We start from the raw sequence: 16289 nt of genomic DNA, 5'->3' as shown, positions 1-16289 counted from the left end.
TAGCTATCAGCTACTCTGACTTAATGAACTTTATATCCAGGAATTTCAGAATATATATTATTTCCAAGAACTTTCTAGAAGTTTTTATCCAAGAACCTCAGAATATATATTATTTCCAAGAATACATGGCACGTTCACCTAAATAGGCCACATATTGGGCCCCAAAAGCAAGTCTCAATAGATTTTTAGATAACTAAAATTATACAGAAATATTTTCTCAGATTTCAGTGGAATTAAAATAGAAATCAATAGCAATAACATCTCTAGGGAAAAACAAGTATTTATAAGTTAAAACAATACACCTCTTTTGGTCTTTATTTTTATTTTTTAAACTATTTTTAATTGATATAATTTCACACATTTATGGAGTACAGTGTGAGATATATATATGTCCACACACACACACACACACACACATACATACACAAACACACAACTGTAATTATCAATTCAGGCTAATTGGCATATCCATCACTCCAAACACATTCTCTTTTGTGTGTTGGGAACACTCCAAATCCACTCTGCTCGCTATTTAAAAATATATAACACATAGTTCATTATAGTCACCCTGTGGTGCTATTATGTCCTCCAAGTTCATCCATGTTGCCACAAATGACAGAATTTGTTCTTTTTTATGTCTAAATAGTATTCAGTTACGTATATATTCATTTTCTTTATCCATTCATTCATTCATTGACGGGCACTTAGGTTGACTCCATTTCTCGGCTACAACAACAAGCATGGGGGGTACGGCTCTCTCTTTGACATACTGATTTCTTTTCCTCTGAATTCTACTCAGTAGTAGAATTTCTGGATTATGCGGTAATTCTATTTTTTAGTTTTCTGAGGACCCTCCATACTGTTTTCCATCACGGCAGTGGTATGGAGACCCGCTCCTGTCTGTCCAGCTTACCAGAGCCTCTAGAGAAGGGCATAACGAGGGGCTGAACAGCCCAAACGTATCCTGGGAGCTCGCAAAAGGTGTGCTTCCCTTGTCTCCTAGGCACGCCCAGTACATAAGTTCAAAGAATCCTTAGCTTTGCTGCAGACTGTGCCCAATTAACTGAGAGAAATAAATTCCCATTTACTCCCTTTTATGAGTAATCATAAGTTTGAGTAATGTAGCATCAAGGTAATCATAAGTCTTGTGATTTGTACAACTTTTGTATCAAGGTAATTACATAACTTTTGCATCACTGTAATCATAAGTCTTGTGATTTGCATAATTTTGCATATCACAACATGTAACACTGTATGACATCTTAGGCCCTGTTAACTCCCTTTGATTAACGCTTCTGCCGGGTGTTACTGATAAAAAACTGTGAGATACCTCTGGTAACTGGTGCCAGGAGATGTAAACCAAACTGGCACCAGGAAACGTGAACCATAAAATGTTATTATTGACAAACTGCGGTTGTAACTTAGGCTCTATACAATGCTCTATATAATTATACGGTAATTCTATTTTTGGTTTTTTGAGGACTCTCCATACTGTTTTCCATAATGGCTGTGATATGGAACCAGTCAGTGTATAAGTACCAACAACCCTGAACTTATAAAAGCAGACTGAAAAACTTGAAGGGTGATCAGAACCATTCTAGAAAGGCCTCGAGTCCGGCTCTGCTCCCTGGATTAGAACTCAGAAGTGAACTTCTTTCTACCAGTCTTCCTGCCTCTCGATTTATTGGCACCTAGGGTTAGCAGCCGAGTGCTTACTCAGACCACAACAGCTGTACCAATTCACATTCTCACCAACAGTGTATAAGAGTTCCCCTTCTCTCTACAATCTTTCTAGCATTTTTAAAAATCTTCTTTATGATAGGCATTCTAACTAGGTAAGATGACATCTCATTATGTTTTGATTTGCATTTCTCTGATGATTAGTGTTGTTAAACATATTTTTCAGTGTTGGTCATTAGCATGCCTTCTTTTGAGATATGTCTATTCAGCTCATTTAATTGAATGATTTATTTTATTATTATTATTGCTATTAAGAAGTTTAAGTTCCTTATATATTCTGGATATTAACTTCTTGTTAGATAAATAATGGTGAATCTTTTCTCCCATTCTGTAGGTGTCTCTACTCTGTTGATTGTTTCCATTGCTGTGCAGAAACTTTTCAGTTTGATATAATCCCATTTGTCCAGTTTCATTTTTGTTGCCTGTGCTTTTGAGGTCTTTGCCATAAATTCTCTGCGCTGACCAATGACCAAGCATGTCTCTTAGTTTTCTTCTCATAGTTTCATAGTTTTGAGTCTTCCATTTAAGTATTTAATCCATTTTGAGTTTTTAAAAATATAGTGAAAGGTAGAGGTCTGGTTTCATTTTTCTGCATAGGGATATCCAGTTTCCTCAGCACCATTTATTGAAGAGACTGTGCTTTCCCCAGTGAATGTTCTTGGTTTCTTTGCAAAAATCACTTAGCTGTAAATACATGGATTTATTTCTGGATTCTCTGTTCAGTTCCATCGGTCTCTGTGTCTATTTTTATGCCAATATCACGCTACTTTGGTTACTATAGCTTTGTAGTATATTTTGAAATCTGGTAGTGTGATGTCTCCAGTGTGTTTTAAAACGACACACTTCTGACTGGGTTCAGTGGCTCAGTCTGCAATCCCAGCGCTTTGAGATGCCAAGGCAAGTGGATTGCCTGAGACCGTGGGTTCAAGACCAGCCTGGGGAAATTGGCAAGACCTCATCTCTACAATAAGTAAAAATTAGCCGGGAGTGGTAGCATGCACTTGCAGTTACAGTTACTTGGAAGACTGAGGCGGAAGGATTGCCTAAGCCCAGCAGCTCAGGGCTGAGGTGGCCGTGAGCGTGCCACTGCACTCCAGCCTCGGTGACAAGAGTGAGACTCCGACTCAAAAAAAAAAAGTTTTCTTCCAAATAAAACTCCAGACCAAAATGGTGACTCCACAGGACAATTGTATCAGATTTATCTGAAGAAATAATGCCAATCTTACAAAGTTTTTTTCTTCTTTCAGAAAACACAAGAGGAAGATTGGCTTCTTAACACAGTTACTAGGTTAGCATAATCTCAGTACTGAAACTAGACAAATATATTATAAAAAGATAAACGACCAACATTTTTCATCAATATGTCCAAAAAAACTTAAAACATTTGGAAATCAAATGCAGCAATATATTTAAATACACATATGTCATGACCAAGTGAGATTTTCCCAAAAATAAAAGGTTGAGTTAATATTTTTAAATAATTTAGTCTTTCACCAAATTAAGAAAATAAAAGAGGAAACCCATATCATAATTAATTCCAATATATGAAGGAAAAGAATTTCTTTATATATATAAATTTTTAAAAATTTAACTTCTGTTAATAATAGAAACTCTCAGAAAGCTAAAATAGAAGGAAATTTCTTCAATCTGATAAAATGTATCTATAAAACAACTACAGCTAACATGATATCTAATAGTAAAACAGAGCAAGAACAAGGTAAAGCTCCCACCCACTCTACTCGAACATTTACTAGACGTCCCAGTCTGTGTAATAAGGCAAGAAAAGGAAAAACACAGACAAAAAATTGAAAAAGAGGGAATAACCATATATTTATTCACTGAAGACATGTAGAAAAATCTAAGGAACATGCAGACAAGTGACTAAAATGAATAAGTGGGTTTGTTAAGATTGTAGGATACTAGGTTAATACACAAAAATCAATTATACTTTTATACACTTAAAGCAAAAAAAGTTTTTAATTTTTTTTTTTTTAGTTGGTGTCTCACTCTGTCACCCAAACTGCAGTGCACTGGCACACTCATGGCCACCCCAGCATCGACCTGCTGGGCTCTGGCGATCCTTCCACCTCAGCCTTCCAAGTAGCTGGAACTACAGGCGTGCTCCACCACGTCCAGCTAATTTTTTATTTATTGTAGAGATGAGGTCTTGCCAAGTTGCCTGGCTGGTATCGAACCCGCAGGCTCAGGCAATCCACTCGCCTCAGCCTCCCAAAGTGCTGGGATTACAGGCTGAGCCACGGAGCCCAGCCTAAAACTTATTTTTAAAAATTCAATTTATAAAATCAAAACATGAAACATATTTAACATAAGATGTAGAAAACCACCACACTAAAAACTACAAAACATTGATGACAGAAATTAAAGATTAAAAAAAAAAAAACAACCTCAAACTACAAGAATCTGAGAAAATGCAGAAGACACCCTTAAGGAAATTGGAACTGGCCACCAATTTCTATTCAGAACCCTAAATGGCCATACCTTAAGAAATAAGATAAACAAGTGGAACCTCATCAAACTAACAAGCTTCTGCAAAGCAAAAGAAACCATCAAAAGAGCAGGGAGACAGCCCACAGAATGGGAAAAAATATTTGCCAACTGTATATCTGATCTACAAGGAACTCAAATGCACTGAAAGGAAAAAAACAAACAGCCCCATTAAAAAGTGGGCAAAAGACATGAATAGACACTTCTCAAAAGAAAACATACGGGCAGCCAACAGACACATGAAAAAGGGCACAGCCTCACTCATCATCAAAGAAATGCAAATCAAAACCACATTGAGATATCGCCTAACCCCAGTAAGAATGGTCATCACTAAGAAAACAAACAACAACAGATGTTGGCGAGGATGCAGAGAAAAAGGAATGCTTCTACACCGCTGGTGGGAATGCAAACTAGTGCCACCTCTTTGGAAGACAGTGTGGAGATTTCTGAAAGAACTAGAAATTGACCTTTCATATGATCCAGCAATTGCCCTATTGGGAATATACCCAGAAGAACTCAAATCATTCTACAAAAGAGAAACCTGCACATGTATGTTTGTTGCAGCTCTATTCCTTGTAGCCAAAACATGGAACCAACCATGATGCCCATCGAAACTGAACTGGATTAAAACAAATGTGGTACATATACACAATGGAATATTATGCAGCCATAAAGAAGGACAAACATATGGACTTTGCAGCAACTTGGATGGATTTAGAGTTGATCCTACTCAGTGATCTAGCACGGAAACAAAGAACAGAGCACATATGTTCTCACTCATAAGCAGACCTTGAACAATTATCAAACTATGAGAAGAGGATTGGCGGTAATGGGAAACTGACAGGGGAGGGAGGGGCACACCTCATCAACAAGGGTGCCTGCGTAATGAACATTTGTATACCTAACCCTGAGTTGTATCCCACATCTTTAAAATAAAAAATAAATAAATAATGACCAAAAAAAAGAACACAACATAGTAGTTAACCATCTCACTTCTCCTAAAAAAAAAAAAAAAAGATATATATGTTTTATCTGTCAATGCATTGCATGTCAATATATGAGGGAGATTCCCCTAAAAAAAAAAAAGGGAATTATCTTTTGTAGGGTGGTCCCCTAGTAGTGCAGGTTTTCCCTGCTAGGCAAGTGTTCTAGGAATCCATAGGCATCAGTGTAGCAGCTAGCATTGTTGGAAGAGGTTACCTTCAGCCTCTGTGAAATTTGTGTGTGTGTGTGTGGAGATTCTTTCAACATATTTGCCCATTTCATGACGGGTGATTTACTAGCAAATCTGCCCACACCTCGCTGAATGGTCTTCAGTTTTTGCCCAAAACCGGCATGACCCCCATGTCCCATCTCCCTATCCACTTGATCTCTCCCTCAGCAACTTTACTTTGGCTTTTTTGATGAAAAAAGTCCTAAAAGAGAAACATTTTGCTGAGACGGAAGAGGTGAAACAAAAAATGTTAAGAAGCACCAAAAAACACCAAAATTGATGAGTTCAAAAGCTGTTTCGAACAGTGGGAAAAGCATCTCCCTTAGGTGTATTGCATCAAATGGAGAGTATTTTGAATGTGAGTAAATAAGAATAAATACACAATTTTTTATTAAAAAAAAAGAAATTAAAGATTTAAACAAATGAAGATAGATGTGCCATGTTCATAAATCAAAAGATCCTATAGTGATCTACAGATTTAATAAACATCAATTATAATCCCATCAAACTCTTAAAATAGACACTGGCAAACTGATTCTATAATTTATGTGGAAATGCAGATGTCCTAGAATAGCCAAAGCTGAACAAAGAAGAACAAAGTAGACTTCAAGATTTACTATAACATTACGCTAATTGGGACATTCTAGCACTAGTAAATTGTTAAATGCTTTGATGGAGCAGAGTGGAGAGTCCTGAAATGGACCCATACATACATAGACCTTGGATTTTTGGCAAAGAAATCCCTCGGAAGAAGGAAAATCTTCTGAACAATTTACGCTGGAACAAATGAATCTTAATCCCTAACTAACAACCCCCCCCCACACACACATGCACAATTAATTCAAGATACATCACAGACCCAAATGCAAAAGGTAAAACTTATACTTCTAGAATTAAATATAAAGAATATCTTTGTGACTGAGAGCTAGGCAGTGATTCTTTAAATTGGATACAGGCACAGCAACCATTAAAGAACAATAAATTCGATTTCATCTACACAAAAATGCCTGGTCATCAGAAAATTGCATTAAGAAAATGAAGTGGCAAGCTACAGACTAGTAGCAAATATTTGGAATAATATATCTGACAATAATTGTGTCCAGGATATATTAACTCAATAGTAAAAAGATTAAGAATCCAATTTAAAATGATCAGAAGACAAGCAGATACTTCAAAAATGAAAATCACACATTGGTAGCAAGCACTTGAAAAAGTGGCCAACATCCTTAGCCACTAGGTAAATACCAACGTAAACACAGTGCGTAGCTCTATGCACTCACCAGAATGACCAGGCTGATCAAAGACACATGTATGCCAGAGCACCAAAATTCTTATTCATTGTTGGAGGGAGTGTAAAGACACACAACCACTTTGTGGAAGTCGGCAGTTTATAAAACATGTGTTCACTCTACGACACAGCAATTTCAATCATAGATATATGCACAAGGAAAATGAAACTTATGTCCACATAGAGACTTGCATGCAAGTGTGCATAGTAGCTTTATCTGTATAGGCAAAATGTTGGAAGAGCCCAAGTGTCCGTTCAACAGGAGAATGAATCAACAAACCGTAGCCCATGTATATAATCGAACATTACTCAGCACTGATAAAAGAAGCAAAGTACTGAGGCACGTAAAACAACAACAACAAAAAAAAAAAAACAGGATGGTTCTCAAAAATCTTATGTTGAATGAAAGACACCTTATATAAAGAGTTCACATCGTAAAATTCTATTTATTAAAAACTCAGTAACAGGAAAAACTAGCATGCGGTTGGAAGAAATTTAAACAGTGGTTGGTCCTGGGAAATGGGGTAAGGGTAGACTGAGCAGGAACAGGAGGACATGTGCTATGGAACAAGAGTTAGGGTCGCACATGCATTTGCGGAAACGTACTGGACAGCAAATGCTATGCATACACCTACATGCAATCATTGGTACATTTAAGATTTGTCTACTGCATTTCATATAAATTTGATCTTTAAAACCCTGCAAATAAATACTGAGCTCTCGTTAATGGCATGTATGATGAAATGTTTAAGAGTAAAATGAAATGTTTACAACGTACTTTGAAATATACCCCCTCAGTTTTTTTTTAATCATTGGCAGGTGACAAAGGGCATGGATAAATGTATAGATACTTGATGAGCAAGGGTAAGATGTAATTATAGGATTTACGTGATGGGGATGTGGAAATTTGCTTCAGCGTCTTTCAACTTATCTATACTTGAAATGTCTTATGACAAAATGTTGAAAACTTAAAGAATGGCTATCACTGAGCAGTAAAATTATGAGTGATATTTTCCTCTTACTTATCTGTCTTTTTAATATTTTATATGGTGACACGCTTTATTTTAAGTAAAAGGGTCTTCAGGCTAAGAGATTTCAGTGATAGTTTTCAAATTATTAAAAAGATGACAATCACCACGGATTACCTTGAAGAAAACAATGGCAAATTGTCCTCCGTTACGCATGAGCCCCACGAGATAGCATTCAACCAGATAAAAGAAGTGGAGATTCTGTCCCTTCTTGAACGATTTTGCACATAGGCATGTGACCAGCAAGGAATCTCCATCAATCACAAAAAAGTTAGATTCCACAAAATCATTCAATAAGCTGGAATATCTAAAATAAAATTCAAACCGTTAACATAAAGAGCCACAAAGTTTCCACAAGTGTCCTCATAGACTCTGTTGCTGTTGTTATTATGATTATCAAAAGCTACCATTTATCGAGTACTTACTTCACACCAGTCTACGATGCTTTTCAAATAACTCACTTAAGCATTACAACTATTCTTCATAAGAAGAATACGGTACAATTACTGTCTTATTCTGAGATAAACTAGGCTCAGAGAGGCAAAGTAATGCATCCCATGTTAAATGACAGAGCCAGAACTTGAACTTGAGAAGATCTGATTCTAAAGACTGTTATTCTGGATACAGAGATGGTGCTAAGCTCTATAAACCTGATTACTTTAGGAAACAGTCTGACCAATAACAGCTATGATAACCATAGGAAGAAGACTGCTCCCACCATCTCCAAGCTGTTCCAAGATGAGTCAATTGAATGATTGTTTATATGTATATCGGTTTACAGATGTGTGGATACACAGAGCATACAATTTTATAACTCTTTATTCTCTACTTCACAGTACTCACCTCGCTTTTGGCATTTCATTCAAGATAAAATTCGTCATCCTTCTGAAAAATACTGTGTGAGCTTCTAACCCTAAAAAACAAAAGGAAAAAAGGACTATTTTAAACCATCATTTTAAAGCTGTATTTATTTTATTCTTTGGGATAAAATAGGTCTTGCCCTGTTGCCTAGACTGGAGTGCAGTGGCGCGATCATAGCTTACTGCAGCCTCCAACTCCTGGGCTCAAGCAATCTCCCCTCTTCAGTCTCCTAAGTAGCTGGGATTGCAGGCATAAGTCATTAAGCCCAGTTGATATTTTTAAATAGCTATATAATTTAGTGATTATTAGAGAAAGGAGAGATGGCAATCCAATTATTTTTAGTATTATTGGATCTGAGTGTCTTATGAGATTGTTGCTTTATAGACTATAAATAGCAAAGATTGAAAATTACCAGCCTGGCTCAGTGGCTCAGCCTGTAATCCCGTGCTTTGGGAGGCTGAGGTGAGTGGATTGCCTGAGCCCACGGGTTCGAGACTCACCTGGGCAACTTGGCAAGACCTCATCTCTACAATAAATCAAAAAGTAGCCGGGCGTGGTAGCGCATGCCTGTAATTCCGGCTACTTGGAAGGCTGAGGCGGAAGGATCGCCAGAGCCCAGCAGGTCAAGGCTGCGGTGGCCGGGAGCAGCCACTGCACTCCAGTCTGGGCGACAGAGTGAGACTCCAACTCAAAAAAAAAAAAAAAAGAAAGAAAGAAAATTACCCATTGTTGCTGTGCCTTGGGCCATAGAGAAGACTAGAACTGGCAATTATTAAATATGGCTAATGTCTTTTATTTTCGCACTTCTAAAATGGCTCTATTTGATATAAATGGCACCCCTACAATAAAAGAAGAAAAATTAAAATTGCACTTATTCCTAAAACAAAGAAAACAGACAAAAACACATATGATAACAATCTTCACAGAGCAGGCAACCTAGTGGACAAGGCAAAAATTAATCATACAAAATTTTAAATCACAAATGTGACAAAAGACACAGAGACTAGGGTAGATTCCCTAAAGAATTAATGCTTGAGCTGGGATCTCAAGAATGAATACTCCCTTATAGTCCATTTGCTCTCCAAAAAGCAATAAAAAGAATTCCTTGCCAAAGGAACAGCATGTGCAAAGGCCCTGTGACAGGAGCCAGTGTAGAAAGTACCAGATCCAGAAAAGAAGTTAGTGTGGCTGAAGTAGAATGAGTAAAGAATAAGATGGTGTTAGATAAAGTTGGAGACATGGGAAACTACATAATCTTTTAGGAAATCTTGTGGTGTTTTGCCTTCACCCTGAGAGCAAAGACCAGCCCTTGATAGCTTTAAACTGGTCGTAACTTGATTATACTTGCATTTGGGGAACATCACTCTCACGTTAGTACAGAGTAGACTGCTTGGGTGGAGCGCAGAGGAAGTCGCTGAAACAGTCCTAGAGGAAGATGACGGCGGTTTGAACTAAAATGGTGAGAACTGGAGAGACATTCTGAAGGTAAATTTGGCACGGCTTGGTCACAGGTTCCATATGGAAGGGAGGTTGTCCGTGTCCAGGATGAGTCCTTGAGTCCTAGCGGGGGCAACTGGATGGCTGATGGGCTTGGACAGCGCACCCCGGAAGGTGTCGGTTTTTAGGGCTAGGAGTGGAAATGTTGAGTCAGTTGACTACTCAAAATAATTGAGGAAATTAGCATAGGTCAGAGGGAGAAGAAATCACTGAAGGCTGCTTGCCAGTGACTCCTGGTCACTCCCGAAATGAACGATTTGTACCCAAACCCTTGCCTTAGGACCGGCTTCTGGGAGAACTCACCTCTTCACTTCATCCTGGCCTTAGTGTTCTTTCTCTAGCTCCCCAAACTGCACCCAGCCCTGCCCCCTCTTGGGACACTAGTACTTAGGGGACAAGAGGAGGAAAGTGAGTCTTTGAGACTTGAACTGGAAGCGGAATGCTAAGCTCCAGTCTACGACAGAACGGAAGGAGAGTTTTCACAAAGGACCATGGGACATGGACAACACAGACCAGGCGCGATGGCTCAACCCCGTCATCCCAGCACTTTGGAAGGCCAAGGCGAGAGCATTGCCTGAGCCCGTGGGTTCGAGACCCGCCTGGGCAGCATGGTGAGACGACATCTCTACAATAAATTCAAAAATTAGCCGGGTGTGGTAGCACACACCTGTGGTTCCTACTTGGAAAGCTGAGGCAGAAGGATTGCCTGAGGCTGCGGTGGCCGTGAGCGTGCCCTTACCTTTCAACCTGGGCGATGGAGCACTGCAACTCAAAACAAAACAAAACAAAACAGAAATTTAAATATTTAAAAGCTAAGTGCTATGTTTTAAAAGTAGAAGAGAGTTATAAAGGACCAGACAGGACTGTTAGAGAAAATGTCTCCAAGGAAGTGACATTTCAGAGGCCTGAAGGGGTGAACAGAACGGCAGAGCCGTGGAAAAAGCATTTCAAGAGGAAACTGGGTGTGCAAAGCACTCAAGTAGAAGGAAGGCTTGGTGTGCACCAAGAAGCGAGAGATGTCTGCTACAGGGCTGAGGCCGCAGAGATAGGCCGGGGCTGACTGAGTGGACGGGAGGTGTGATAGAGTTTGAGGGGTATGGGAGAGGAGATTGTAGTTAAAATGCCTCATCATGTAAACTTCACAGACGGAGCACAGAGTTGCAAAGGACCAAAAGCTAACACTGTGCTCTAACAGCATTCTGTTACTAATTGCTTCACTGGCAATATCTGCTTTCCCCGGAGACCCACGTCCCAAAGCTATGTGACTGATAACAGCCAGGGTATTGCCTGTCAGTATTTGCTTTCTTAAGGCTGCATTTCAGAGACTAGTGATGTGGACATCCTGTACTTCAAGGCCGCAGAGCTGGCCTCGGCAGTACCGACATCTGCATTTGAAGGCCGGGCTACCCACAACTCAGACTCCCCAAATTGCTTCTTGGTGCACAAGCCTAATCCCTAAAACTGTTTCTCTCGGCGCCCAATTAACCTGAACTCGAGTTTAAAGGGGCCTACAAGAGAACAAAGGCCCCTGGTTTCTCTCCACGGAGCCAGGCACCGCCCTCCCCCTTCTCTGCTTTTCTTTAATAAACCTTTTTTCCGACACCAGCGGCTGTCTCTTCCCTCTCGGCATACGTTCCAAGGCGGAGTAGGAATTGTAACCTAAGTGTAATCAGAGTTCAGAGCATGGTGGTGAGGAAGAGACATGACTTAGTTTTTGTTTTCAGAAGATGACTTTGGTTGTTCTTCGGAGAACAGATGAGACAGTAAATGAGAGAAGTCTAAGGAGGAAGCAGAAGGAAGATGTTAAACCCAAATTTCAGAATCCGAGAGACCAAAAAAGAGCCAGCTCCGATGCAAACACACAAGGGTCTTTATTCAGGCTCGAGTCTGGGCTCACGCCCGACGCAGCAGCTTCAGGGACTAGAGCCCCGATCCAGCATGGCAAGCAGTTTTTATACATCATTACAGAGGGAGGGGAAAGAACTTTAAACTTGTTTTTACATGATAGGGTAATTTCTCCTAATGGGTAGGGGGGCACTTGGGATTGGTCTGGTCCGCTCAGCTAGCTGTGATTGACGGGGGAGCTGCTAAATGAGCAGAGTGGAAAGTCAGCAGGCAGGCTAAGCAAGGGAATGTCCGGGAGGGGTTTATTACTTGACATTCACATACTGCTAGCAGCAGTTGTGGAAGCAATTGGTTATTTTATGAGACAAACAAAAATTAAACTTAACAAAATTCTAAGTACAAACACTGCAAACAAATACAGTGAACATGGGATAGGAATTCATATAGTAATAGTTCTCTTAGAGTGGTTTTTTTTTTTTTTTTTAATCTCTTGGGTCACTCAGAAGACAGCGAGGTGGTGGACGTAATCCATCCTTCAAGAAGTTCTGTTTGTCTCATAAAAGTACAGAATAGGAAGGTAGCTAGACAGCAGTATGAAGTCCATGAAGGTCTTTTCAAGATGGAAAAGACACAACATGTTTTAGGCTGGGGAGCAACTAAGGATCCAGGAGAGAAAGGGTAAGTGATGAAAGCGCTCAGTGGCTCAGCCCGTAATCCCGTGCCTTTGGGAGGCTGAGGTGAGTGGATTGCCTGAGCCCGCGGGTTCGAGACCCGCCTGGGCAGCAAGACCTCATCTCTACAATTAATCAAAAAATCAGCTGGGTGTGGTAGCGTGTGCCTGTAGTTCCGGCTACTTGGAAGGCTGAGGTGGAAGGATCGCCGGAGCCCAGCAGGGCGAGGCCGAGGTGGCCATGAGCATGCCACGGCACTCCAGCCTGGGTGATGGTGTGAGACTCCAACTCAAAAAAAAAAAAAAGGAAATGGTAGGAAAATAAGAGAAGAGGAAATGATAGCCTTGTAGTTCCCCAAAAGGCCACCCCCACAGGGCCATCCCCTAGGGACTCTGGAAATTTTTGCAAGTGACATTGGCATTTATACTGGGTTATTAAAATGCCAGATGGCTTGAACATCACAGGCAACTTCAGCTGAGAAGAATTGTCCTGCATCTTGCACAGTTTGACTGTCTTATTGGACATTTTGGTAGGTAAAAAATCAATTTGTAATTTTCTTTTTTAATTTAATTACTTTCTTTTAAGTTAAAGTCTCACTCTGTCACTCAGGCTGGAGTACAGTGGCACACTACAGCCACCGCAGCCTCTACCTGCTGGGCTCAGATGATCCTTCCACTTCACCCTTCCAAGTAGCTGGAACTACAGGCATGCGCCACCATTCCTGGCTAATTTTTTGATTTATTGTAGAGATGAGGGCTTGCCAAGTTGCCCAGGCTGGCCTCGAACCTGTGGACTCAGGCAATCCTCTCACCTCGGTTTCCCAAAGTGCTGAGATTATAGACATAAGCACTGTGCCCGGCTCAATTTTAATTTTTTTATAGACAGGATCTGGCTTTGTCTCAAGGCTGGAATGCAGTGATGTGATCATAACTTACTGCAGCCTCCAACTTCTGGGCTCAAGTGAGCTTCCTGTCTCAGCCTCCTGAGTAGCTAAGGCTACAAGCACATGTCACCATGCCCAGCTCATTTTTTTATTTTTGGAGAGACAGGGTCTTGTTATGTTTGCCCAGGCTGATCTTAAACTCCTGGCTTCAAGTCATTCTCCTGCCTTGGTATCCTAAAGCTCTTGGGTTACAGGCATAAGCCACCGTGCCTCGTCTCAATTTGTAACTTTCTAAGTCTAAAATCCTATTTTAATTATAAATACAAAGTCTGTTTACACAATTTTTAAAAAATTTATTGTAGGATGAGGTCTCACCAAGTTGCCCAGGCTGATCTTGAACCCGTAGGCTCAGGCAATTCTCTCACCTTGGCTTCCCAAAGTGCTGGAATTACAGGCTTGAGTCCCGTGCCCGGCCTGTTTACACAATTTTTATATGCATACAGCTTATGCAATCCTGTGTACATTATATAATTCTATTATTGGAAAATTTCTACAATAGTTTACTATTTCAAGATATTATGACATCTACGATAAAGTTACATGTGCTATTTTAAACAGCAAAACAGTCTGTATCTGTTCAATTCGTGGTGATTCTGACATAGGCGGAGTTTATGAATACATAATTATTTCTTCTTGATTAGTCATACTCAAAGATTTTTATATAGAAATTTATGCTACGGATTATTTGGGGGATAATTTTTTCCTACTAATTTAAAAAAAATTCAAAAGAATTAATTTTAAAATTATGTATGTTATGTGACGCAAACACATAACCTACAGGAGAGTTCCACTAAAATCTTCCACCTCAAATGCATGAGTGCATAATTAACCTTTACTCCCATTTAAGAGACAGACAGTTTAAGAAAGCCTAAATCAGCCTTCTTATTAACCATTATACATTTCAGGTTTATAATATGAATTTTAAAGTAAGGATCATCCGACAGAAAACAATGATCAGACACATCATTAAACCCAGGTGATACAAAGCAAAATATCTGGAAAACTAGAAAGTCGACTACCTGCTAGTGAGTCTGACGTAACAGGAAAAGTGACCAGAAGAGGCTGAAGGTCAGTTTCTGCTGCTTTTACTTGCTATCTTTGAGGAACTGTCACCAAAGAAGAAAGAGAAATATCTTAGAAGAGAAGTGACTGGAATAAAAGCAGAGTTAGAAGGAAGAGAGTCGGCTGCACACAGTGACTCACCCCTGTATTCACAACCCCTTGGGACGCTAGGGCGGGATGGTGGCTCGAGGTCAGGAGTTTGAGACCAGCCTGGGCGACATAGCCAGACCTTAGCTCTACATAAAGAAAAGAAGAAAGAGAGCCAATCAATTTGGGTCTCACAAGACAAAGCTTTCTGTACCCCAATTAAAAAGTGATTAGACTGGAGAAAAAAAAAAAGCCTTGCTCAGCAAAGATGCTTAAAGCGTTCTCAGTTTAATAGGATTCAGACTTGTAGATATTAGGTTAAGGTGTTACCCTCCCTGGCAAGACTATCATTTCAAATGAACTAAGACAGATTCCACTAATTTGAGAAGTGTGCATGGGAATTAAGGATGAAAACAGAAAAACTCTGGGTGTAATTACTGGCACAGGAAACTAGAACCTCAGAAGCTGGATAGGTCTTTTAGAGAACTGTATTCCCAAGTAAACTGTGACCTGGTCTGAAAAAGGTTTTGTCAGTAACACACCAACAGGTCTCCACACTTACATAAACAGGAGCTTACAGAAGGCTTAACCTCTGCACCTCAACCCCCATCAGCATAGCCAGGGAGCATAATTAACATAATAAAGATACTTTATTAAAAGTCACGAAGCCAACCATGAGAAGAATTCTTAAAACTATATAACCTGTCTTGGAAGACAGAGCAAGTGGGTGTTTCTTCCACGGCAGGGAGTTGGTGGCGTCTACCAAAAGCTGAGAAACCAAGAAATCGAGTTAGCCCTCAGGAGAACTAAAACTGTGAGACTGAGCATGAGGGGAAAGTGGAGAACAAAGCGCTTACTCTTGGTTTTATGTCCTCCTTTTCTGCTTCAAATAAACCAAATCATTTATCACACACACACACACAATGGGTCACTTGCAGCACTTAACTCCATGGGACTGAGTATGCCAGTAGATCACAAAGTGAGAATGCACACCAGCAAGGCAGTCAGCTGTGTTCTGAGAGAGTGCACAGATCTGGAGATGGACAGATGACAGGAGATGGACGCATGGATAGATGGATGGATAGACAGATAGACAGACAGACAGATGACAGAGACAGATACATAGATATATAGATGACAGACACAGATGGATGAGAGATATAGATGGATGACAGACAAATGAGACAGCAGATAGGTGACAGATGATAGATACAGGTAATAGATGACGGATAGATAGCAGATAAATAGTAAACAGATTATGGATATAGACAGCAGACCAACGATACATTGACAGATGATAGATACAGATGGATGACAGATAAACGATGGACACGGTGACAGATGTGGATAAATGACAGATATAGATGGATGAAAGATATAGATGGATAACAGACAAATGAGACAGTAGACAGGTGACAGATGATGGGTATAGATAGTAGAGGATGGGTAGCTAGTAAACAGATGATAGATATAGATAGTAGACAGACGATAGATTGCTAGACGACAGATATAGGTGAATGACAGATGCAGATAGTTGATGGACACAGAT

At 39.9% G+C, this 16289-nt stretch overlaps 1 protein-coding gene across 1 annotated transcript in view; it reads right to left on the bottom strand.

Moving 5' to 3' along the window:
• Positions 1–14694, bottom strand: part of DDX60L (DEAD-box helicase 60 like) — a 115660-nt gene extending 100966 nt beyond the window's left edge. The window contains exons 1-4 of the mRNA XM_008067740.2: positions 14611–14694; positions 9359–9474; positions 8618–8687; positions 7892–8081 (exon numbers count right to left, since the gene is read on the bottom strand). Coding sequence (XP_008065931.1) covers positions 7892–8081; positions 8618–8687; positions 9359–9383 — 285 coding nt within the window. The 5' untranslated portion in view covers positions 9384–9474; positions 14611–14694. The remainder of the gene's footprint in view (positions 1–7891; positions 8082–8617; positions 8688–9358; positions 9475–14610) is intronic.
• Between the last annotated feature and the right edge of the window lie 1595 nt (positions 14695–16289).

The sequence above is a fragment of the Carlito syrichta genome, unplaced genomic scaffold, assembly GCF_000164805.1.
Source record: "Carlito syrichta isolate Samal-C Ts95f unplaced genomic scaffold, Tarsius_syrichta-2.0.1 Scaffold309740, whole genome shotgun sequence".
NCBI classification, from domain to species: Eukaryota; Metazoa; Chordata; class Mammalia; order Primates; family Tarsiidae; genus Carlito; species Carlito syrichta.
The sequence above is the reverse complement of the archived record's forward strand: the minus strand, read 5'-3'. Positions and strand labels throughout refer to the sequence as shown.